General features: G+C 39.4%; 2 protein-coding genes across 2 annotated transcripts in view; both read right to left on the bottom strand.

The window, feature by feature from the left end:
• Positions 1–26777, bottom strand: part of NRIP3 (nuclear receptor interacting protein 3) — a gene marked incomplete at its 5' end in the record, with an annotated part of 34816 nt that extends 8039 nt beyond the window's left edge. The window contains 3 exons of the mRNA XM_083374380.1: positions 9226–9308; positions 11391–11570; positions 26610–26777. Coding sequence (XP_083230506.1) covers positions 9226–9308; positions 11391–11570; positions 26610–26777 — 431 coding nt within the window. The remainder of the gene's footprint in view (positions 1–9225; positions 9309–11390; positions 11571–26609) is intronic.
• Positions 23797–24630, bottom strand: LOC310632467 (cilia- and flagella-associated protein 77-like; the record flags this gene model as incomplete). The annotated part of the gene is made up of 1 exon (XM_083349686.1): positions 23797–24630. One exon carries the CDS (start codon positions 24628–24630, stop codon positions 23797–23799), a length of 834 nt encoding a protein of 277 aa, XP_083205812.1.
• Positions 26778–27277: the final 500 nt, after the last annotated feature.

Below are 27277 nucleotides of genomic sequence, written 5' to 3'. Positions count from 1 at the left end.
TATTCTGTCTATTTCTTTTAAATCAAACAGTCAACAATGACACCAGATTCATTTTCCAAATAACCAAATATTCTATTTTTGCTCTGCTTCTTTTGTACAAGATACATCTTTTAATTTCTGCATTCTAATCATGAGAAGTATTCCAGTAGATCTGAGTGATACTAGCGACATTATATTTCCCCTCATGTAGTAACAGTTTAACCTCATCTTATTCTTCTTATACCGTATTTTCCGGCGTATAAGACGACTGGGCGTATAAGACGACCCCCTACATTTCCTGTTAAATTATAGGGTTTGGGCTATACTCGCCGTATAAGACTACCCCTCTTCCAACACACACTAAATAAAAATTAAAAAACATCAGATTTGATTTTAATATGGTAATTTTAATTCAAATGCTTATGACATGCAGGTGCTTAGTAGGAAAACTGTCACTTATAAACATAAGGCTGTTTGTCATCAAACATGTAAACATAAAACAGTGCAAGTGGATTAAATAATAATAATAATAATAATAATAATAATAATAATAATAATAATAAGAAGAAGAAGAAGAAGAAGAAGAAGAAGTAGTAGTTGGAGGGGACCTTGGAGGTCATCTAGTCCAACCCCCTGCTAAGGCAGGAAACCCTATAAACCCTGTAAAAAATCACAGACTGCAGCTTCTTCTCCAATTGGTCCTGCTTTCCCTGCGCAGACTAAATGGGAGATCCGCTCCAGGTTTTCCAGCCAGCCCTGTCCCTAAATTTTCAGCACCCGGCGTATAAGACGACCCCTGACTTTTGAGAAGATTTTCATGGGTCAAAAAGTAGTCTTATACGCCAGAAAATACAGTACTTTGAGCCTCACAGGGCGGTGAAATGGTTCAGTGGTTAAGACGCTGGGCTTGTCAGCTGGAAACCTGACAGCCTGGGTTTGAAACCCAAGCATTGCACAGCAGGTTAAGCACTCATCTTTGCTTAGCTCCTGACCACCTAGCAGTTCAAAAGCTTGCAAATACAAGTAGAAAAATAGGTACCATTTCAGTGGGGAAGAAACAGCATTTCATGACATCATGCTGGCCACATGACCACAGAAATGTCTTAGGACAATGCTGACTCATGGCCTCAAACAGGGATGAGCGCCGCCCCCTACAGTTGCCAATGACTAGAGGAGTAAAATCTGCAGAGAAATCTGAGCCAAGGTGGCGTAGTGGTTAGAATGCAGTACTGCAGGCTACTTCTGCTGACTGTCGGCTGCCAGCAGCTCAGCAGTTCGACTCTCACCGGCTCAGGGTTGACTCAGTCTTCCATCCTTCCAAAGTCAGTAAATTGAGGACCCAGATTGTTGGGGGGGCATATGATGACTGTGAAGCACTGTAAAGTGGTATATGAGTCTAAGTACTATTCCTTTCCTCCTGAGCATCAGTGCATGCATAAAAACCACAAATATTACAATGCTGACACTCTTCCTAATTTTCATTAAACTGATTTAAAAGACCCCAGCACACTTACTCTCTCCCTTCCTTCCATGTTCACAATTCCTTATCTGAATCTTATTTCTGGGAATTCTTCAATTTTCACAATATTTACCAAGCTCATTACATCACATCCAAACATATTTTATTTTATTTATTTATTTTATTTTAATTCCATTTATATCCCGCCCTTCTCCGAAGACTCAGGGCGGCTTACAAGCTTAGCAGTAGCCTTCATTATATGCCTGCTTATTAGGGCTTTCACACACACCCCAAGCAGCATTATTACAAAGTCAGCTTAATTGCCCCCAACAATCGGGGTCCTCATTTTACCTACCTCGGAAGGATGGAAGGCTGAGTCAACCTTGAGCCTGGTGGGATGCGAACCTGCACTAATTGCAGGCAGCTGGTGTTACTTAAGGAGGCATTAGCCCACTGCTCCACCAAGGCTTATAAGGTTCTCCAAACCTTATAAGATATAACTGATTTTGTGACGCAATCACAGAGATACTACTACTTTCAAGTCCAAGGTATATGGCTGCAACTGCTGTTGATATTTTCTCCACACACAAAAACGGACAAAATAACTATTAATGACTTTATTATAATAATACATGCTTATAATAGTTGAATATCAATATTTAATTGAAGGATGACCTTTAGCACAACCTTTCACTTCACTTTCTTTTATTGGAGTGACAGTAAATGGGTAACAATTCGTGAATCAGAATAAAATATTCCTTATGGCAATCACAGTTGTTTGCTGTTCTTTCCCTTTGCACTGACCTTTGTTCCCGCTGAAAACTATCTAAAAAAACTATTAGTCTGAAAGCAATAATTCTTTCTTGTTCCATGAGAATCTGCTTTCATTTGTATCATCTTTAAGGTACTATTCTTCTGTTCCCTTCTGCAAGATGACTCATTCATGACTGATTCATGGCCTATGCAGAGAGGAGCCAGAGCTAAAGGCACTTTGATGCTGCTTCTTTGAAGGATCTATTTTTCTGTCTATTAATGGTATCATATGGTTAGCAAAAGATAAGGGGGAAAAGCTCCTTTTTCAAATATACCCAGCATCTCTTTTCCTTTTTGCTCCAGCTTCTTAAATATAATACTATTGCAATTAAAAAAACTTTAAATTACTGATTTTCTGTGCTTCTGCTGTAATTTCTGAATATTCTGAAGGATGTACCTCTTTTTTTCAATGTCCACTGCAGTCACGCCATCTCAATTTTATATTGTTCATTCCATGTTATTCCATGCTTACTCTAACAACCTCAAAATAAAACAAATTTGCCCTGGAAGCAGTTGCAGAGATAATATTGTCAATCTATATCAGCAGTGAAAGTTGGACCATAAGAAAGGCTGAGCGCAAAAGAATTGAGGCCTTTGAACTCTGGTGCTGGAGAAGACTCCTGCGAGTCCCTTGGACTGCAAGGCGATCAAACCGGTCAGTCCTAGAGGAGATCAACCCTGACTGCTCTTTAGAAGGCCAGATCCTGAAGCTAAAACTCAAATACTTTGGCCACCTAATGAGGAGGAAGGACTCACTGGAGAAGAGCCTAATGCTGGGAAAGATTGAGGGCAATAGAAGAAGGGGACGACAGAGAATGAGGTGGCCGGATGGAGTCACTGAAGCAGGAGGCGTGAGCTTAAATGGACTCCAGAAGATGGTAGAGGACAGGAAAGCCTGGAGGAACGTTGCCCATAGGGTCGCAATGGGTCGGACACGACTTCGCAACTAACAACAACAACATATCAACAACAAAAATAGAAAAACATTCTAATTCCAAAAGCTTGCCTTTCTTAATTAAACACTGAAATCTACAAAATGGAACCAAACACAAAAGGGTGGCTCAATGGGAGGCTTTCATTTCCTGCATAATTGCAAACCTGGTTTTGAGTTACTATTCCAATCCTAATGGACGCTGACTGGTCCCCCAGGCCTTGGGTTAGGATAGATGCCTACAGAATTTTATATTGCAGTTCTTTTGTTTCATTTTTATGGATGCACATGGTGTACACTTTTATTATTACAGATAGTCCTCGAATTACAACAGTTCACTTAGTGACCATTTAAAGTTACAACGGCACTGAAAAAAGAGACATGACAGTTTTTCACACTTGCAACCATTGTAGTATCCCCTTGATCAAAATTCGGAGGATTGGCAACTGGTTCATATTTAGGATAGTGGGGGGTGCCAGAGTCCTGTGATTCCCTTTTGCGACTTTCTGACAAGCAAAGTCAATGGGGAAGCCTGATTCACTTAACAACCATGTTACTAACTTAACAACTTCAGTGATTCACTTAACTGTGGAAAGAAAGGTCGTAAAATGGGAAAAATTCACCTAACATCTGTCTCAGTTAGCAACAGAAATTTTGGGCTCAATTGTGGTGGTAAGTTGAGAATTACCTTATTATTTTTGACATTGTAAATTGCTCAGAATCTTATGAATTTGGGAGGCTTCTAAATTATATAAATGAATACATGTGTACATACTGAACGTGCTAGGTATGCTGTTGCTATTTTTTAAAAAAGAAAATAAATCAGAAATCTATGTATATCAATTTAAATCTTAACAATCTACTAATAGATTCTGATTTATTTTCCTATCCATCTTTATCCCAGGAAAGTGATTGTACAATTAAGTGAATCTGGAAGGTAGGTTTATGGCTAAATTAGATTAGAACTTTTTACACATATAAGTCTCATAACTGGCTTCTTCTTAGTTAGGCTATATGTATTTGAATTCATAACATTTACACACAGAGTACTATTGTCTCACCTGCTGAAAACACTTTGATACAGAAAGCTTGCTTTACATTCTGAAATGTTATATCTTATGAACTTATAGAAAACCAGGTCCACAAAATGCTACAACCTCTACATTATACCCTATTTCATTTTTTTATAAGTACTACATGCATTCCCACTTCATACAAATCTAGAGAATTTCAGAACATGCCATATAAATAGTTTTATATGAACATCATTTATTCTTAAAATGAAAAAATAAGTGGAAACAATAATAGCAATAGTAATGGACAACTGCAACTGGGTTATCAGGAAAGATCTAGTAAAAAGAAAAATCCAAGAGATATGCCAGCAATGAGGGAGTTTCTAAGCAACATTCAGTGTAAAATGGATTAAACAAAGCACATCACAAGACAATCATTTTTATAAAGTATGTGCTCAGAAAAAGTATGATAAAATGTAAAAATCACAATAGAAAACAGGAATTACAGAAATGAATGCTAGCCAACCCTACTGTGATGCTGAAAAGTGCAGAAACCTGAAAGGGAAATTATGCATAAAATGCAGTATAACATGTCACTTAAGTTTCAGACAGGTTCCATTTAATAAGAGAAATGAATTTCTCCTCGGCAATTAAAACATAGGATTTATTATTTTTTTAGGAAACTTGAGAGTTTTATGCAGTCTCGTGCAATAGAATAGCTTTAGAAAAGACCACAGATCAACAAAAAAAGATTGTGGATAATGAAGAAAATTCTTAACAATTAGTGTTAATTAAAACTTTGCATACCCAGGAATGCTAAATGGAAGTAAGAGTATAGCATAAATTTAAATTTTAAAAGTTGAAAGAGTCATTATTCATCACTTCAAAGGAGAAAAACCAGGCAGTTTGTACATTTCAACTAATTTCCCCCTTAAAAGTAGAAAATGTAACACTTTGAGAAAAACATCATCTGTGTTGTCAGGAATAAATCAGTCATATTGATAGCTGTGCAAAAGGAGACACCCACAGCCAAAGAGTGGTGATAAAACTAGTAATTAAGAAAGGCAAACCTCACATTTTGAAGTTTGCTGTTGTAACCATGGATTTGACACTGTAAAGTGCTTTTGTTGAATTTTTCATTAAATTTCTAACTTAAAATTACTTCTTTTTTACAGTAATCAAAATACGAACATCTTTCTTTTTATATATATATATAAAAGGAAAACAATTAAGGCAGTGTCATGCATCCCTCACCAATTCCCTTATGTAAACATGGGATGGAACCGAAGTATTATCAGAATCCATTTATATCACATTCATAAATGAATGTTTAAAACATTATCCTCCCCCCCCTATGGATTCTGCCATCTCCCGAGAAAGGAGGAGCGCATGTGGATTCAGCCTGCCTTAGGTTATTTCAAAGGCCAAGGGAACCTTTTGAACTGGAGGGAACAAAAGGGAGGGTTAGAGAAGAAGTCATCTGGCTTGTGTCTTCTTTTAATTCTGGAGAGGAAGAAAGCAATAACCATAAAGATTCGAAGTTCCTTTTTTTCCCCACGAAAGGGATGACAAGAAGTAGAAGGATGGGGGGCTGACCAAATGGGGTTGAGGGAAGGGGGGTTGAACCGGGTACCCTTTATAAAATTTCAATTTGTAAAACAACACTAAGTCCTGTCTTGTATTCCCACAACCAAGCATGTCCTAGTAAAGATTCCTTTTGGACTAGAACTGACTCCAAGAGTTTTTGTTTTCCTGAGACGTGGATTGGGGTGGGTCCTGACAAGTATGTTCTATGCTGCCCTTTTGGATAGTCAGTATTTCTGACTGAAATACATGGCCAAAGAAATTATTTCAATATGGAAGGACTACACTCAATGTTCTTCTTCCCACTACCATTATTACTCCCACCTCAACAAATATAAGCTGTAATTTCTTTGATGGAACAGCATAAAGCCTCCAAGTCTATATGAATTTTAAATTAAATATTAACACCAGGAGTTTGGGGGTTAAACCTGCTGTGATACATTGTGAAATTTTGCTAAGACCCAATTTATGAGCTTGTCTGTCACAATTCATTGGTATGATATATCTATTTGTTATGAAATTCAAAACTTCAGTTCTCAAATGTTTGGGGAATCTCTCCTCTAACCATTACTGAAGGGAGCTCATGTGCAAATAAAGACACAATTAGGAGAAGGAAGAGAGCACACACAGTTTTTAGAGGTCAAATGCTATGTGTCAAGGATACAGAATGTAAAAGCCCAGAAGGCCTTATGCAACCCTCCAAAACCTTGGTGGATCCACAGAATGCTCCAAAATTTGCCTTCATATATTAATGGACAAAATGATTAAATATATTTTAATTAATTTTATTATGTTTGTATTCAAATTATATCTTTAAAATCTTGTCCCTGCTCTCCTTTTGAATGAATGCAGCCCCCAGCAAATGAAGCAAAGTCTAGCATGGCCCTCAACACACACACACACACATGACATTAGTGCTATACACTATTAATAAATACAAATTGGTAGTTGGAGAAGGTAACAAAATGTGAAAAAATAAAACATATTTTGGAAAATAAATAAATAAAAGGGAATTGAAAATACTACTGAATATAGCCAGTAATCAAAAAATCTTAGATCCAGTGGGCAGAGGAATAGAATGAAATGCCTTGAAGAAGGATACGGCTGGAATGCAACACATGTTGTGACAAGTCCTAAAAGCCAACATTTCATAAAGTAGCAGGACAGTTTCAAGGGCTGCTCTTGCAATGTCTTTAGCTAGTACTGTACAGAGAAACTGTATATATTCCAACTAAATAAGTTTTTTAAAATAATGTATCAAATCAATCCTCACTTCAGAAAAGACCCTATATAAAATGGAGTAAAAGAATCTAACTACTATATTAATTATCAAAGTAATCTATAATCTATAACCTGCATTTTATCCTGCCTACGTCTCAGTTTAGCTAACAATAAGTGCTTCTGAGGAGGTTTACTGGCTCAACCCAATAAAACAATAAAAATATGGTTATGGTTTATTCTTTTGTCACTCTCAACAGTTTGTTCCACTATGTCGTGCCCCGCGGGCTCGACACTCACCGGCACCGCGGGCTCAACTCTCACCGGCACCTTGTCTCCACGCCCCTGCCTGTCCTACGCTGTGCCCCGACGTCCTCGGCGGGGGGCGAGCCGCGTCTGCATCTCAATGGCCGCGGTGGCGACGGCGGCCTGCTGGGAGCTGTGCGCCTGCATACGTGCATGCCGGGTCGGCTGGAGCCTCGGCGGTGCGCACATGTGCACAACAGCCCGACCTCGTCTTGCCGGTTACGGTGGCCTTGCAGAGCCCTGGGCCCGAACCGGCCGCGGGATTGACTCTCGGCGTGCCGACGGGCTCGTCACACCGGACTGGGCCCCGGAAGCAACTGGAACGGGGGAGCGCAGCCCGAGTCCGAATCAGCACAGCCAAGACCTCACCGGTTCCACGAAGGAGGGGCAAGCGGCAGGGCGGAGCGGCACTGGAAGAACTGGGGCGGGAGGCACCGGCTTTGGGGACGGGTGTGGGGGTGGTGTCTGGTGGCGATGGGCTGGAAGTATGCAAGGGGATTCACCTGGAGGATGCCGGGTGTTGGGACGTGACACAAAGGGAGGTGTTTGGGAGGGGCATTCTTTAAGTAAGGGATGGGCGGATGTGGGTGCGGTCGGGTGGGCCGTGGGCGTGTATGTGCAACATGTGTTTAACAGCGTTGGGTGCGGGTAGCAGCCAACGCTGGCTTTATTTCCTTTGGAGTTTGTTTGCTTCTGGTCAATAAACTGTTCCTGAGAACTCGGCACTCGTCTCGGTTGCTTGATTTTCCTGCTCTCCGGACGAGGCTTGAGACACTAGGTCAAGTTTGTGACATCATGAATAGATATCATTTTCCCTAATCTCCTGCCAAATAGCTGTGAAAGGCATGATTACAAAGTTCAGGGTAATATATGGCTTCCCTCATGTTGTAGAACTTCATTCCAACAGACCCATCCCACTTAGCTAACTGGGACAGATACTTGAAGTGTCACCTGGAGTGTCAAAAGTGCTCCATCCCTGTGCTGAAACAAGGGAAACCTCACCCTGCTTTCCAATCCTGCTTCAGAAATATATTTATTGGATCCAATGAGAAGGAAATAAAGATGCCAGCTACTCTGCAGGAAGTAATACTAACTTATAGTATAAAACTCCTACTAAATGTATAATGATGACTTTGGGTAATGAGAATGTAAATTGCTCAACAGCGCTCAGTTCATTACAGGCACAACCACTGAGACCCACAGTGTTATTTAAATAAGTCATGACAGTACAAAAAACTGGCATTTATTTTCTCAGTAATTGGTATGGGATGGCCCCTAAGCTGTAAATTGTTATTGCTAAAATAATCGTCTCATGGTCAGCAAACTAAGAATTTTCAAGGCCATTTTAGAAACAGGAAAAATGATAGACCAAAATACTTTCCCAATATGTAGTATCATTCTAAATTTATTGAAACACAGTTCCCTTGTTCCAGACTTACATTGTTTAAACTTGTACGCATTAAGAATTGGTTTGAAAGACAGGTTCTCATTTAGCTGTTTCAGCCTGTTTTTAGGGAGATTTTTATACCAGTTCAGTAATTTGCAAACACTGTTTAACAAAAGTAAAAGAACAATAACAAAAGCTATCTATTTATATATATTATACTAGATGCTCCTTTCAAGATCATTACTCTATGACAGAAAGAAGGGTGCTACAGATGCCCAAAGAAATGTTGCTTAAGAGTCAGAATATTTGATTCAGCACCACTATTAATAGTAATAGTTTTGTAATTTATTCCATAATTTTCTTTTCTCCCTTTCTGCAGTAGCAAATTCTTAGCTCAGCTTGCAACTTCAAAGGTAACCTTAGGACCTAAATCTGTAACTGAGCAGTACAACTAATAATGACCTCAGCTTGTAAGAGCAAGATAATTTGATTGCATTACATCAATTGCTACAGCCCACAAAGAGTATTTGCTTACCCTAATCTCTCCAGACATGCAGATGAAATTATATTGCGTTGGCATCCAGTATTAACCACAACTTGCAATTCCTTCCCATTACACTGTAGAAAAAAACACAGCATTTTTGCAAAATATCAGCTGATGGTAAGCGAATTATCTGTATTTCTATTGTTTTTTTATACAGTTTTAGAAAAAAAAAAGCTCTACCTCCATTCCCACCCCTAAGCATTGGGGACACAATAGCTATGTTCACAAGGACCCTTAGCTACACTTGACTTAACCAAGGGTTATGCGGTTTTCCCAGAAAACCTAATACAACAAAGCACCATAAATTAGCAGCAGGAGCTGAAGTAGCACAAAATGCTTGACTAAAGTATAGTTGAATATTTTGTGGTCCAGTGGGTCGTACAAACCCAGTGTTTGGATTTATTTATTAGATTTTTATACTGCTTTTTATTTAGGAACTCAAGGAAGCACTAACAGCTCACAACAACTCTGACATAATGAGAATATATTTCACAGGGCTGACTTACAGGGTTCTTGATGTTCTCTGAGCTTGCATCTTTTCCTGCACACCTAGCCTGATTATGTGACCTTGCAGGGAGAGAAGCATGCTCAGGGAACACCAAAAAACAAAAATCATAATAACTCTGAGACATAAGTTGAGCAGAGACAATGATTCACCCAACAGCCACCCAATGAACCAAATATTATTAGGGGTGGTTTCCAAGTTAAAATGTATTTCATATATTAAAGCTCAAAACCCCGTTACAAAGCCATGCTATTTCAGAGACTATTAGATGGGAAAACAAAATGGAGAAATTTTAAGAAGTCAAATGCTGTTAGACAGTGGACAGTATATAATCTATGTGAGAAATTTTTACTGGGAAAAAACTTGGATGTATATGAAAGTGTATTTATGCCCCCTTTTACATGGAAGTGGGTGTTGGATTTGTCAGGAAAAAACATAACACGTTGAATGCAGTGGGAACGGGGTATTTAAGAAAGTCATGATGCATGAATGTTACCATGGATGCTTTATTGTTCCTTGAAGTGGAAATTTTATATTTTTGCTGTAAACTGTTAGTCAATTCCCTGAAAACAACCATATGCAAGTTTAATAAGTATAAGTATGTTTAAATGTCAAAATGTTTTGTTCATAAGAGATAACAAATGAGAATTGAATTGCAAAACAAATAAATGAAGGAACAATGAATAAGTTGCGCAAAAGGGAAAAATAGTAAAATCACCATGGTTTCATGGTATTAATAAAATCCTGAAAAAAGGAGAGATAATAAGTTTAAAAAGCAAAAGGCAATATATCAAGCACAATGTAAACTCGGTGAAAGCAAAGATGATTTGTAAAATCAGAAAAGTACAGAGAAACAGAGTAAATGGTGTGGAAGTAAACTAGATTTAGCCAGATATTCTCTTACTTCTTTCCTTTCCTCTGCATGCTATCGTTGATTATTTTTCTGTGCCATGCACAGTAATGTTTACCAAAGGACAATAGAATGATATATGTTTTATTAAAATCAAACTGGTTCACACATGAAAGGTATATGACACACACAAGACTAAAATGAAATTGCCTAATATATACTCAATGTATTGTGTAAACTCAGCCAGTTTAATTAATTTGCAGGCCATTGGGTTGAGTCAATGTTTTGTCTAGGGAAGGACCTTAGTAGATATTGCTCAGAACATGGGGAATAACTCCAGGACTTTAGGATACAAGCTAAACTTACATGATCAGAATTCATCAGAGGAGTAGCTCTATTAGTTGTAACACAAATCACATAAGGCTACAATTGTGTGACTCCTAAGCCAAAGAGCATAGCTCTCAACCTCCCCCTCATACCTTCCCCGTGGATGGGCTCCAGAACGAGTCGGAAAGTTCAGAAGACAAAACCTCTGGTCCCAGTGACCAACCCAGACTGGATCCTACAACATTATCTTGGGACTCCTGTATTCGCCTTCATTCGTGACTTTCAACTCTAATGTTTAATCCAAACAAGATATGAGCAGTCTTAAACTTTATCCTTAGATTTGAGGCAGCCTGGAGCAGAATGCTCCTAAGTCTTGTTCTGGAAAGTTCTATTACCTTGAGAGGTAGGAATACAGAACCTTTTAAAAGTAAAGGAAATGGACTAACAGATCTCCTACATGACACAAAAGCTTACCTGGCAACATATGAGAATGAGGTCCTCCTCCTCTGTCTTGGGGGGACTATCCGGTTTCATTTGATTCAGTTTATTTGTCTGAGCTGAGAGATCATTTTTCTGAGAGCATGTTCCTCGACTGTGCCGCAATCTTGACATATTTGTTTCCATGAGGCGTCTCTGCAAAATGTTGTGTGGTTGCTTAAAAAAAAAATCAGGGCATGGGAGAAAACACAGTTAAAGCAAAGCCAGATTGTACTTGGCAGTCATTTAAAGTTTCAAAGATCCAATGTTTATAAATCTATGTAGCAATCAAAAATATTCCATTAGGTATCAATCAGTAGTGATTAATTAGTAATGGATTGTCAGCATCTAAATTTAAGTTGTATTTTATAGAGACAAAGCAGTAATCATTACATTTATACTGTAATAATTAAAAACATTTGTGCCTAAGTCAGTTTGAACCAATTTCCAATACATACAGTTGCAAGAAAAAGTATGTGAACCCTTTGGGATTATGTGGTTTTTTGCATGAATTGGCCATAAAATGCGCTCTAAACGTCATGTAAGTCACAACAATAGAAAAACACAGTCTGCTTAAAATAATACTACACAAACATTAGCTGTTGTCATGTTTTAATTGAAGATAAGATGGAAACATTCACAGTGCAGGGTGGAAAAAGTATGTGAACCTTTGGACTTAATAACTGGTTGACCCTCCTTTGGCAGCAATAACCGGGTTGAGGTCAGGTGTTTTTCCCAAACAATTCAATTTTGGTTTCATCTCTCCACAGTATATTTTGCCAGTAGTGCTGTGGAACATCCAGGTGCTCTTTTGCAAACTTCAAACGTGGACAGATGAAACCAAAATTGAGTTGTTTGGGAAAAACACACAACACTATGTGTGGAGAAAAAATGGCGCAGCACACCAACATCAAAACCTCATCCCCACTGTAAAACATGGCGGAGGGAGCATCATGGTTTGGGGCTGCTTTGCTGCCTCAGGGCCTGGACAGATTGTTGTCATTGATGGGAAAATGAATTCCAGAGTTTATCAGGACATTTTGCAGGAAAACGTACGACCACCTGTCTGCCAACTGAAGCTCCGCAGAGGATGGGTGATGCAACAGGACCATGACCCAAAGCATACAAGTAATTCAACAAAACAATGGCTTCAACAGAACAGAATATGCCTTCTGGAGCGGCCCAGTCAGAGTCCTGACCTCAACCCGATTGAAATGCTGTGGCATGACCTTAAGAGAGCGATTCACACCAGACATCCCAAGAATATTGCTACACTGAAACAGTTTTGTGCAGAGGAGTGGTCCAAAATTACTCCAGATCGTTGTGCAGGTCTGATATGCAACTACAGGAAACGTTTGGTTGAGGTTATTGCTGCCAAAGGAGGGTCAACCAGTTATTAAGTCCAAAGGTTCACATACTTTTTCCACCCTGCACTGTGAATGTTTCCATCTTATCTTCAATTAAAACTTGACAACAGCTAATGTTTGTGTAGTATTATTTTAAGCAGACTGTGTTTTTCTATTGTTGTGACTTACATGAAGTTTAGAGCGCATTTTATGGCCAATTCATGCAAAAAAAACCACATAATCCCAAAGGGTTCACATACTTTTTCTTGCAACTGTACATAAATCTAATTCATTTACCATATCACCATCATTTAATTTTAACTATTTTAATATATATCCCATTAGAGGCTGGGTGCACTTCACAGATTAAGTCAAAACCAGATAAGCATACAATGTCTTAAGACAAAAGAGATCCTTCCCTGAAATAAGGAATCATCTTCTCAACTCAGTCTTGCTTTTAAAAAATGGTCAAAGATTTCAACAAAGTATGTGAGAGAGCACTCAAATTTTTTTAAACCTGTGTCAACTTGCTCTTGCCCATTATGTAGAAATTGAGAGCAATTAGTAGAGAAGCTTGACATTCTTTGTTCTGTCCTGAATAGCTGGCAAAACTACACACAAGTCAGGGTTTTTGTGTGTTAGTGCTTTGTGCTTTCAAGTCAGTTCTGACTCCTGGCTACTGCCTGGATAAAGTCATTCTGATAGTCATTTGCCGCTGCCTTCTACCTAGAACTGAGAGTAAATAAATGGCCCAAGACCACCTAGCTGGCTTTGTCCCTAAGGCAGAAGTAGAAGTCACAGCCTTCCGGTTTCTCAGTGTGCCCTTTTAACCTTTACACCAAACTGGGTCTCTTATAACAGCTCGGCACAAAAAGAATTTCAGATGGTGTTGCTGCTTTTGCAGCTTAGTCTGATACACCTTCAGAAATGTTTTTCTTTCTGAAAATACCATTCAGTGACACTGGAAAGTCTCCTCTTAGTTCAATGATTTTCTTATGTTTTGCAGGAAAAAGGAACTTATTTTCAAGACATAATGCCATGTCTGAGAAATAAATCCCATCTGAAATGCTACAAATTTGCTGACACTGTGGATTAGGAGTTGATGCTTCTAACTCCCATTAAACTCGGCCATTCACCATGAATTATGCAATCTGTTGCTAAAAATAGAGAGAACAAGACATTGCCATCAGCCAATCAGATGCAAACAACTTGATTCAGTGGCCAGCCCCTGAGCTATAACAACATAAATGGAATAAATAACTATCTCTGCCCCTTCCTATGTTTTCAGTATAAGCGCTGTGCTCTTTCTGGTTGTTCTGAAAAAAATGAGGGGTGAGGGAAAGGAAAACTCCCTGACAATCCAAGTACAGTTTTCCTGTATAAACCTATACATCTACTACAACAGGGCTTTTCAACCAGTGGTACGGGTACCACCGGTGGTACATTGGCACCTGGCAGGTGGTATGCGACAATCCTAGAAAAGTGGTAGCGGAGGAGGGGAATGAGCTGAACGGTGGCAGCACCGGACAAGCCTGAGCGAGAGATGGCTGGAGCTGCAGGGCTGTCAGGGTTCAGTGGAAGCGCCAGGATCAATGTTTCTTCGGGGCTGTCAGGGCTCAGCAGAAGTGCCAGGATCAGTGCCAAGCTCCAGCTGAGCCCAGAAGAAGCGCCGATCAGCTGGAATGTTGCAGCATCTCCAGGGTCTTGTGATTTACATTCAAATGAGACAACAGTTCAACACATCCTGGTTATATAAACAGAAAACTCAAAGCAGGCACTTTATTACAAGAACTAGAAAATGATTAGATTTATTAGGTTTGTTGATAAGGTTGTCTGGGAAACTTATTAAAGAATTCTGAGTTCCAAAAATAAGAGGTATAGTGAAGCAATATGGGAAAATATTCCCCTGCCAAGCCCCACTGAGCTCCAGTGTTCTAAACTGCAGAAAGGAAGTTGTGTTAGAGCAGAGCTGAAAGAAAATCAGTTCGGTCACTAAAGGATGATGATGAGTGATCAGACAATATTGAAATGGGATCTTCCTATTTTCCTATAAGATTGGCTTCCTGTAGCTGTATGTTTGTTCCTACTATAAAAAAATTGTGTTATTTATTTAATTTAAATTCCTCCCATTTTTATTTTATAATCAACTCAAGGCAGCAGCGCAACTACATAATGCTCCTTCCTCCTCTTACTTTCTTCAGGACCACAATCCTGTGAAGTGGGTTGCACTGAGTGTGTGTGGCTGGCCCAAGGTCACCCAGCTAGCTTTCATGCCTAAGACAGTACTAGAAATCATGGCTTCCTGGTTTCTAGCCTGGTGCCTTAACCACTAGACCAAAGTGATTCTATACCTAACTTATATGACCTGAACAGGAATAGCATTATGATGCTAAAGTCATTAACAAGAAACTACAGACTTAATTCAATTTACTTCCAACTAAATACTCAAACATACCCTGAAGTAATATATGTACAAACTAGTTGTGCTTAATGCCAATCAATCAATCAAAATAAAGCTGGAAGGGACCTTGGAGGTCTAGTCCAGCCCACTGCTCATGCAGGAGACCCTATACCATTTCACACAAGTGACTGTCCAGTCAGTCTCTTCTTAAAAAACCCCAGTGATGAAGCACCCACAGCTTCTGAAGGCAAGCTATTCCACAGATTAATTGTTTTGAATTGTCTGATCCCTAGTCAATAGTTCCTTATACTTGGAGACCAAGCCATAGACCACATATGGTAGCCAGCATCTCATTTTGATAGAGATGAATATTTCAAATTGCATAATGGAGAATGGTGATTTTAATAGATGGGTGAAAGTTTATGGGAAAGAATAAATGCTGTGAACATGAGTATTGCTTCAAGATTGATATATATAAATTCTAAGATGGTATCTATGTTAATTCTACTTAGATAAACAAATTACTAAATTAATGATTAATTTTTTTGGAAAGCTCAAACTTCAATCTTTCCTTGTCAAACATAATGTAAAAATATATATTTTTTAAAAATAACTTGTATTACCACTTTTATTAATTAAAAAAGAGAACATATACAGATAACATGCAGGACTTGAAACTGGAGTTTCACAAGTTTAAGAAATGTTGATATATTTCTTTTGATTCTAAAATAAGATTAATTCATAAAAAATCTTTTTGCAGGTTTATTAGACTCTTCAAAGGTTGTTTAGAAAGTCTACACATTTTCCGATCTTGGAGATGTAATACCTTTGAGATGTTTACATAACTAAGGTCATGTCCCTTGTTAACTTTTTATTAATTGTATATTCTTGCTATAGTAATTTTTTTGGAAGAAGATAAAGTTTAAGGATGCCCATGTGTTTAAACATAAAAATTATGTTTAAACAATTTATCTATTTATTAAAATTTGCCAGCTCTCAGATTCTGAATTGGTGATCTATCAATAGAGGAAAAACCAAAGCAATGTGATTCCCTGAGATCAAGATTCAATCTGCTGTTTAAAAACTGTGTCACGGCAATTTTTCTATAAATGTACTGTATTATTTGATTTACTATTTGTCTTTTCTCTTGTTTGTTAGGTTGTTTTATATGGTGCATCTGTGTGTGTGTGTGTGAATATCTATGTATGTACACATATAGTGTACATGCTGTTTTATTTGTATTCACAGATTTTGCATTTTTTCTTGGCGTAATTCAATATTAAAACATATTTTTTAAAATAAAAGACACCAAGGGTCTCATTTCAGGTCTCAATGCACTCACGATCCAGCTGTCAAAATTTGGTGACAAAGCACAGAACTTCAGAGAATTTCAGTCTCTCTTGTCTCATGATGTTCATGCATCTACATCTACCACTGGTAATACACAGCAGCAAGCTAAAAGGTCACAATTACCTTTCCAAATTGTGAAACCACACGTAGAAAATTGAGGGAGGGAGGGAGAAAGAAAAGAGAAAGGATGGAAAGGAAGGAATGCTTGCCTAACTTCCAGCTGATGTAAACTAAGGAAATTATGTAACACTCAGAAGGCAAAAACATAATTCAAAACAATGAAATCCTAAAAGATTATCCTTAATCGCAGCCTTGCACTTGGATAGAGGAAAAATCAAATGCGCAGGTACAGAATTAGGAAGCCCTGATCAGTACAGTACAGTATGTGGAAAAAGGATTGAAGAGTCTCAGTGGACCACAGCTGAATTTTAGTAAACAATCCAATGAGGCAGCTACAAAGGTTAATCCATTTTTGACAGAACATTTAATAGAAGGATAACATTCAGACTGTGGGAGATGACTCCACTGGGTATCGGTTAGTTAGACCTCCCTTGAAAGACTAGTGTCCAGTCCTTTCGTAATATCCAATCATGTGGATAAGCTAGATTGTTTCAGAGATAAACTTCCAGAAAATAAGACACATGAAAACAAAACCATAAGAAAAAAGAGCTGGCTCTGTTTATTTTTCAAAAGCAAAGATTTAAGGGAGACCTGGCAGCTTCTATAAACAACTAAAATACTGCCATATTCAAAATGAAGCTAATCTGAAAGTGAGGCACAGAGATGTGACAATAGGTTGAAATTAAAGGAGATTTGTGCTGAATATCTGGATGAATTTCCTTAAGTATGGCTTAGATGTTCTGTACCAGCCTACTACCGGCCCTGCAGAAAAGGCAGGGACAACCCCTTTACAAAACGGCAAGAGGCTGAAACTAAGCCTGCCAAATTTATTGACATAAAACAGAGCAAACAGAAACACGAACCATGAAACAGGAGCTATTCAAACGGTTGTCTTCAGCAAACCAGCCCTCCCACACATTCCCCTTTTAAACAGTTCAAGGCGTGGCTTCTCTCTGCCTCCTTCCGAGGTGCCCCATTGCCTTCCTCTGTTTACTCCTGATTGACTGCCTCCTGCGTCGGGCGTCCTTGAACAGGGCCAGCTGTGGGTCATCTTCATCCACGCTGTCAGGCTCACACAGCTGGGTCTGTGTAGTGACCAGATGGGAGGGGCCTGGCTGAGGGCTCTGCGAAGCCTCCGGGCTGTTCTCTACAGGCTCTCCAACACCCCCCTCCTCCTCCTCTGAATCGTCCGACCCAACTGCCGAACCCACAGGCTGACCATGAATCACAACACTAGAAGAGTCTACCCAGGACACTGATAGACTCCCATTTGCTAGAGGTTTTCAAACCAGAAGCTGGGTGGTCACCTCTCAAGATATGATTTAATGGATTTTTAATTCAGAAGAGGATTGGACCATATGATCTACAACCTGGAGAATCAGAGAGTCCACATTATTTGAATTAGGCATGGGACATATGTGGCCTCAATAAAGAATTTTCTTTTAAATGCTTTAGTGACATGCACATGTATAATTTGCATTGTAATGATACCTGTATGTTTTCAGCGATGCTTACTTTTGAGTAAAGACTATAGAAACATAAGGGAGCAATCTTCAAGTATCTGAAAGGAAATAATAATAATAATGGAAGTTTACTTTGTCTCATCCTACAAAGCAAGAGACAGACCAATGGATTAAAATTACTGAAAGGAAATTTCAGAGTGAAATCCAAAGAGAGCTGGGGAATTCCTCATCACTGGTCATATTAAAGCCGTGATTCGACAGCTCTCTAAAGGAAGCTTTGCCCCAGCATTTATTTCAGGTTTACAAGGATACCAGATATCTGCAGGAATAGGCCTATTTAGTTATTTGCAGCATTTACAGAAAAAAGAGAACTTGCCTTTTTTGGTTAATAGATGAGCACAGAGCTTTCTTAATTTATAAGCATTCACCTTCTAGCTATCAAGAGTATTCTAACATGTTTCTTGGGTTGCATAACAACAACAAAAAATCCCGTGTGTCTGTTTATCCATCCATCCAATCCATCTTATTTTTTTGTATTCCTATTATAGTGACTAGCCACAAAACTCCTATCCAGTTATGCATTTCAGCCACTACTGTAATATCCAGCCCTCTTGCACAGCTGCTTGTGCAAAAATATTCATTCCTTTAAAAACAGGACTTCTTCCAGAATCCCCCATTAGCACAACTAATGCAGTTCATCATGTTGGAGAAGGATAACTGAAACCATTTATGCTGGGTTTAATATTTGTCCTGATATTATTCATGAAGCTATGGAACTATTAATAAAATAACTGGGAAGACTTAGTTTCCAACCTTTTCCAAACCTAAATATGACTCTATGTAATAGGCAGGCAAAGCAAATGCATGTGTACCCTTTTCTAGTTTATGAGATTAAGGAGCAAAACAGTGCGTCTTTCTCTGTCCTGAAAATTCTCACATCCATTTAAGTAAATCTTTGGGAAAACAAATGTTTTACTAATCTTTGTGTACTGAATTAATATTAGAATTTTCATGGTCCTATTGCAATTATAATTAACACTAAAGAAAGAAGCACTCATTAAAACCTTTTAGGCATTCCCTATCTTGCTTATTACGCCTCTACAAGCAGTAGAATGGTTGTTCATAAATTATGTCATTATGTAGAAACATTCCTAAGTGACCCCCTCTTGGCCATCTAAGGGCTTAAAGTGTCCTTTGAATGTCCACATAGGGCACAATGAGCTACATCTGTCCAGAAATGTTAGACAAGGACCCACTAAAAGGAAGGGAAAAAATGATATATGCATTAATATAAACTGCTTCCAGATAAGCGACTCCAAGCACTATCCAGTCACTGAAAATTAACCTTCCATTACTATTTAATATTTTAATTACTACCAACACATTTCCCAATGTATAAAATTTGGTGCAATAAAATTTGTTATAGGTAAGCAGTATGAAAATATACAGTACTTTACATACATGTTAGTTTTTTCTTCCTTCAATGCCATTGTCAATTTTCTATTCATATTAAATATGGAAATATATGCTAATATTTAGTTTTCTATCTGCATTAAGTTTCTTGCCAATTAAACACAGAAATTTTGCAGAACATTTCTAGTATCAATATTTTTTTCTAAAGAATTACACTTCTTTGATAACTACATTTTTTCTTACAATAAACTTGGGAGAAAATGAACTACATTTTAATTAAGGCAAGATTAATGCCTTCTTGAATTTATGCTGGAAATCAACAAATTGAATATCCAGCAAATACGCTAATAACAATGAAAAAAATAAGAGGGCAACCTTTGTTTTAATAATATTTCATAGTTTTATAATTACAAGATGAAGAAAATGCTATTTGTACTAAAAAAATCATCTCTGTTGAATATGTGAAAGGAATTGGTTTACAGTTGTTTCTAGATCAGGGCTTTTCAACCAGTGGTACGGGTACCACCGGTGGTACACCTGGCAGGTGGTACAGGACCATCCTAGAAAAGTGGTAGTGGGGGAGGGGAATGAGCTGAATCGATGGCAGCACCGCACAAGCTTGAGCGAGAGATGGCTGGAGCTGCAAGGCTGTCAGGGTTCAGCGGAAGTGCCAGGATCAGCACTTCTTCGGGGCTGTCAGGGCTCAGTGGAAGCGCCAGGATCAGCACCAGGCTCCAGCTGGAGCTCGGCACTGATCCTGTCGCTTCTGCTGAGTCCAGAAGAAGCGCTGATCAGCTAGAATGTTGCAGCATCTCCAGCGTCTTGTGATTTACATTCAGATGCTTGGCAACTGATTCATAATTATAACGGTTACAGTGTCCCAGGGTCATGTGAAGTGACCAAAACCTCTGCAACCACCCAGCAGATGGGGGGAATAAAAACCAAACACCCCCCACCCCACCCCTGCTGCCAATCCTCAACAGAAATGCTCACAACAATGAAAACCTCAGACAGGAGGAAGAGTGCCGCTGGGCGGGCAGGTGTCTTGCTGAACTGTGGCTTTGGGGGGCACTTTTTTCAGTGCCATTGTAACTTCGAACAGTCACTAAGCGAACTGTTGTAAGTTGAGGACTACCTGTATTTCATCACTTTTTTCCTTTTTTTTGGTCATCAAGTTTTTGACACCTTGCTAGGCAACTGGTGGTACTTGGATGTTGCCATATCCTAAAAGTGGTACAATGGGTGAAAAGCTGTTCTAGATGGTTCCCCCATTGCAACCTTAACTTCCATACTATCATTGTTCATATTATAATCTATAAAATCCCAAGCATCATATTCTTAGTTGAAACTCCATATAGACTGTATTCATTCAGCACGCTTAACCAGATCAATTAACCATATCTACTACGTTCACTTAAGTGTTGAAACTGATGTATTTTTGTGGCTCAGCAAGTTGTGAGTATTTTTTTTTTATTGAAAAGTTTTAACATACAATTTTTCCCTTAAAAATCCCCCCTCCCCCTCCCTTCTCCCTCCCCCCTTCCTCTCCCCCCTCCCCCCCTCCCCCCCCCGACTTCCCAGAGCTAAGTACAAGGTATATATAAAAAAACAATCATAAACAACCATATACTAACAACCATAAACTCTAAAATCTATCACTCTCTAGCTTATATAGGATAAAACAAACCTTAGTAATAGCAAGTTGTGAGTATTGAAAGTGTGGCTTCCGTGGCATTGACTGCTCAGGACCTCAGGACCCACTGACCCTATGGGGCAGTGAGTATAATAGTTACACCTTTACTCTGCACCCATTACTCAGCCTGCTCTTAATCTATTACAGGGGTTGCCAATCCCCTGGCCGTGGCCTACCAGGCCTTGTGCCTTTCAGAACTGGGCCACAGAAGTGCGCGTCCCCACTCGTGCAAGCAGTGGGTGAGTGTTTGTGTGCTCCATGTGTACTCCATTTGTGCAAGCGGCAGGCGTGTGTGCTTGTTGCTTGTGCAAATGGAGCTGCGCACACGTTTGCCTGCAGCATCCCCTCCCCCTCTGCTGGTCCGCAAAGCTGAAAAGGTTGTGGAACTGAGATGAGACTCATAATTTCAAGTTGCTCTGTCCTGCCTTTCTTCCAAATGCACATGCATGGGATCCTTGTTCTCTCCCAGGTAGGATGTAAACTTAGTGCTACGCTTGCCTATCTCTATAATGTACTGCCCCTTCCACATGATATGAAATGTTCCCAAAGCCTTTTCAGAAAACATTTTCCTAGACCCTAATTAATAAGTTAATAAGTTGGACAAGAAGACCTCCAAGATTCCTTCCAACTCTGTTATATTGTTCTGGTAACACAATACGCTAAACCTTGAATTATTGCATCTGTAGTCTTGAACAGTACTCTAACTGGGGAGAACAGCCACTGAAGAAATGAATAATTTTAAGAGATACAGTAAATCTGGGGAAGGGGGGGAAAGAGATCAAGACTGAAGAACATGCCAGGAACTAGGTGAACTCTTTCACTTACTGTATCCTTCTTGATAAGAAACCATAACAGGCAACACGGTACATACTCTACCAATGTGCAAATGAAAAGGCAGCTCCCTCAGACAAATGACCATCAAAATTTTCTTTCCCTTTTCTCTTAGCTTCTTGGTTTTCTAAAATCCTTGCTCTTCCCTTCAAACAATATGGATTTGTCCATTTTTATCTCAGCATCCCATTGGATATATCACTGCCTCTAATTTTTGCCACTTTAAATATATTACTATTGGACTCTCAGTTTCCCTTCAAATAGCCAGTTGCAAAGTATTTACCGTATTTTAAATGCCTTTAACATAACAATTTTGCAACTCTGAAGATAAAGTGGAACCAGGGGTATACAGGCAGCCCCGTCAGGCCAATTCCAATAGCAACTACTGTAGTCATGCAACATCGGAACGGGAGGCATGGATAATTATTTCATGCTGGCAGTTGTCCAAGTCTAGAGTAAGTAGCTCTGTCACATGGAGACAGGGCTTGCAGCCTATCTTTAATTGCACCGATTCGGAATATAGGAAAAGGAGTATTTGTGATTCTCCCAAATCCATTCTCAATTATTAATATCATCTTTTTTTACAAAGTGTTAATGTTAAGGAATCAATTATTAAATTTCAACTGTATTATTACTGTTTGTTTTTTTTACTAAATTGCAGGCTTGGGGATTGTTGCAAATTTGAATGCACAGTAATGTAAAAGTTACTTTAAGCCTTTCTTTGAAGGCCATTCCTATAGACGAAGTTCACCCCTGCTGAAAGATTGATTATAGATGTCTGCTGTAGATTCAGCATACTTTGTACAAGTAATCAAATTTGACAAGATCAAACCAACATTCTCCATGTTCTCCATGTTCTACGTCCTCTGTAAATGCACTTTCGAAATTTCAACTGCAAGTTCCTGGCAGATTTAAATGTCAATAGCTACTAACTTAAATGTATTTATATACATGCCTCTTAACTGTATATGATATGAATGAATGCATAATATAAAAATATAGTTTATCCATAATGCATTGGGAAAAAAAATTATCATAAATTAGTCCAAAACCTCTGGAACTTTTACAACCTACAGGGAAGAAGAAATAAATGAAGATGAAAAAGATTCAGGAGAGGTAGGTGGAGGCAGTGTCCAAAGAAATGTGTTTTTTTATTATTGAAAACAAAAGTATTATGCCAGTCACATTCTCTCATGTTATATCTTTTTAGAGAAAATTCTGAAATTTCATTCTGAAATCTGAACTTTGTACTCACAGATTAAACCCATTATTTATGCTTACAGTGGGTTTTACAAATATTAAAAATAGGATGTTATTCCTCTATTAACATTATGTACAGCCTATTGGTAATTATGCAAAGTCCTCTGCTTTTTTTTTAAATGGGATCAGAAAAAATAACATTTTTACTATTTTATTTATTTTAATATAGAAAATGAGTATTTCCTTTTCACTGTTCCAAGTAAGATTGGAGGCAAAAAGACTATACAACCTTTCTAGCTAAAACACATCAAAACTTGCTTTTTATTAAGCTATGATGTTGTGCCAACACCCCGTCCTCAAATGGTGTAATAATGCATCCTTTAGGTGACAGCCAGGAATTCCATTTCTATTTATCTGATAGCAGAAGCTCAGCAACAAAACACGCCATGTCCTTATCTATTTTTCTTTTCTCACAGGAAGCTTCATTTTAATGCTACTTATGGCAGGTTCCATCAAACTTTTTATCACAGCACAGAGCTCATACTGAAGTATATTAAAGTCATTTATTTCTTTATAAAGCTGAGCCCTATATATGAGTATAAATGCCCCAACCAAACTGGCCACGTCGGACTGGTGCTTCAATTTCCTGTGCTTTCATGGCATTCAGCCTATCTTTTTGACTTGGGAAGGTGTCAAGATGGCGAGCAATCTTCTGAAATTTTGGCATGTGCCATTGTGAATCTACCTCCATAGGGATTTGATATTTATTCAACATTGTCATACGGGCCTCGTGTGTTTTCTCTCGTTTTTTCAAATGTTTCTTCTGCTTAAGGTGCATGTTAGCTTTCCGATGCTCTTGCAGCCACTGGTCACCAAACTTATGTTGAAGGATCTCCGTTATGGGTATAGGAGGAGGATATGGCTTCCCATATGTCATAGCATCGGGAAGACGAGGTAAAGCTTTGGGGATGGTTTTGGCAGCAGTCGTTTTGCAGTGGAGCTCATGGTGCTGGCAATATAGATGGTGTTCTTTTGCAGTGAAAAGACCAGCCTTAATTCCCTTACTATGCATGCGAATAAAATCTTTGGGTATTTCTTTCCTTCTGATAGTAGCACAAAGTGGCATAACCTGCCAGTGCCCTATGGCTTCAGGGACTCCTCCATCAGTCCCACGCAGACTTAGGCCATATACAAAATTGGCTCCTGGAATCTTTGCACACCTTCTGCGGGTTCTTCCTAGCTCTGGCTTTAAGATAAGGGGGTTCTGGAACATGCTATCTCTGACAAGTCCAATTCTTTCATTTTCTGTCCCTGGCTGAATATCAGCTTTGGTCAGCGGCAAAAGCGGTGGTGGACAAATGTCACTAACACTAGCCCTCTTGTTTAATTTCTCAAGGTACCTTTTCACAAATGTACTCATCGCTGGTCACCGCAGTAAAATTGACGCTTCTGCTTTCAGATCTGTCTTCACAAATATTTGGTCCAGGTGTCTATAGCTGAGTATAGCATGAAGTGTGACATCATAAGCCATGCAAAAGTTAATTGTTGCAATTTACCATGTCATCAAGCCTGATTCATAACTTTTAAGTTAGCCAGTAAAAACAACACATCTCTGTTAGCTGGTAAAAATAACACATCTCATATAAACCTTAGAGAGTGGAAGAGAGCCCGTAATCAAGCTAAAGAGCCACAGGAAGCCATTTTATTTCATGTTCATTAAAAAAATAGATTTATTAATTCTGTTTCTGGGGGAAAGGATCTTTTGTCTCTAGATTTTATTTTTTACCTTCTAACTTTTGCACAGGTAGACTCCATAGTCAGTGCTAAGGGCTGCAATGCCCACTGGCTTCAAATATATATACTCTATGTATGTATCTCAAATATATGAAAGCCCATCAGATAGAAGGGATTTATAACCATAGTCCTATTGTGTTGTCTACATTTTCCCCCAATTTGTTGATTTAAAAAAAGCTGAATAGTTCTGACTCTTGGATCACCTAAACCAGCATTACCCATCTAACAGTCTTCAAGAACTCAGCTGAGGCCACCATATTAAGAAACAATGATTTGAATTAAAGCTATTGAGACCAAATTAAATCAGACACCAATAAAATAGAAATACAAATGTGAATTAAAAATATTTATAGATGTTCATGTTAGAGATGATTTAAGCAATATAGTTTTTGAAATCCCAGTACACACTCAGATGTAAAGTAATTAATTATGATAGCATAAATATGACACACCTTAAACACCATTTCAGCTTTTTAAATCATATGCTTCGAAGTCAAATATGCCCTATAAGATCTGAAGTCCAGGGAAAAAAGGAAATCAGCATATACAGTTTTCTGCTTGACCACATTTTGTTCAATTCAAATAGCATGTTTAATGCATGTTTCAATATTAAGGAAATGGAAAGCTCTGCAGATAGAGAAAAAAATCCTAAATCCTCTGCTTTAGGGGGGGGGGAAAGGATTTTTTTAATAAAGCGTTTCTTCACTTTTTAAGGAATTATTTACAAGAGTCATACAAAGCCAGTGACAGGATTACTTCTTTATCCTAAAAGCATCTACACCTCTTTTACTGGATCAATGCCATAGCAATGTAAAGGGAAGGGCTTTAAAAGTGTTTTTCCAGCCCTGTTTTCTCGATCCAAAATTCTTTCATCCTTATAAACTGCCATTTGACAGCTCCCCGCCCCCCCAAAAAATCTTCCAAGCTTCGAGGTAGCAGGGCTCTAGAGCTGTAATTGTTGTGAACTCATTTAATAAAAAGCCCCTTCTGCAGAAATCAACTGAGCTTATTTCAAGAAAGGCTGTTTTAAGAAGACCCCTGATGTACTACGAAGAGAGAGGGAGGCACAAGCCTAGCAAACTATTTCTAAAATTAAATTTCCCCTCTCTTCTTCCTTTCCTTGACTGATTGCAAGTAAGTCAACACGATTCACGCTATGCTTGTACATGCTTCACTAAAAAAAAACAACCCTCGAATGCTCCAATACTGGAGGTTTTTAAGAAGAGACTGGACAGCCATTTGTCTGAAATGGTATAAGGTTTCCTGCCTGAGCAGGGGGTTGGACTAGATGACCTCCAAGGTCCCTTCCAACTTTATTATTATTATTATTATTATTATTATTATTATTATTATTATTATTATTATTATTATTATTATTATTATTATTATTATTATTAAATCGTAAGCCCTTTTTCCCTCTCGCCCTTCCCCGCTCCTCCTTCCACCCATCTCCCCCGCCGAATTGCAGCGCAAATATTTGGGGATAGCCAAAGGCCATCCAGTTCAACCCTGCTCGAACCCCCCCACCCCACCCCTACGGTGTTTTACAACCCCTCGGTCTGCATCCCTCGTCCCCCTTTACCCGACCAAAATCCGAATTCTTACCGTATCTTTGGAAGTTCCCAGTTTTTTCAGCCCGTCCAAGGGCAGCAAGTCGGCGGAGTCCTTGTGGTTGAACTGGACGGCCTGCTTCATCCTCCTCTGCTGTCGGAGGGCGGCGGCTTCCCTCACGTCCATGTCCTTCCTATCGGTCAGCAGCCCCGAGTAAAACATCGCGCCGGCTCCCTTCGCGCCGGCCGGCCGGCTGGGCCTCCGCCTCCTCTCGGCCAGCTACAGCGGCAGCAACAAACCGCCGCCGCCGCCGCCGGTGCCGCTGCTTCCGAGGGGACGCCTGGGCGGGCTTTTATCCGGAGCGCTTTATAGCAGGACAAGCCCTCCCGCCCGCCCGCGTGACGAGCGCCAGCAGCAGGTGCCCCCGCCGGTGCGACGGCGGCCGCAGCGCCAAGGAAAGGCTGGGCGGGCGTCGGGCGGGAGGTCGGCCGAAGACGCGGGGCTGCCCGCTGAGCAGAAGCAGAAGCGGGCATGCCCGGGAAAGCGAGGCGGGCACCGGGCTCCTTTGGCTCCTCGGCAGCTGCCGTTCCAGGGCGGAAAGGAAAGCTGCTTTTGACTTCTGTCTAGATAAATGGATGTGACCTCTTTTATTTTAAAAAAAAGGGGGGGGATTACGGTGGGTATCATACGTATATGCTGCCTATCATACGTATATGCAGCTG

Source organism: Vipera ursinii, assembly GCF_947247035.1.
Source record: "Vipera ursinii genome assembly, chromosome: 1".
NCBI classification, from domain to species: Eukaryota; Metazoa; Chordata; class Lepidosauria; order Squamata; family Viperidae; genus Vipera; species Vipera ursinii.
This window is presented reverse-complemented; position numbering and strand designations above follow the sequence as displayed.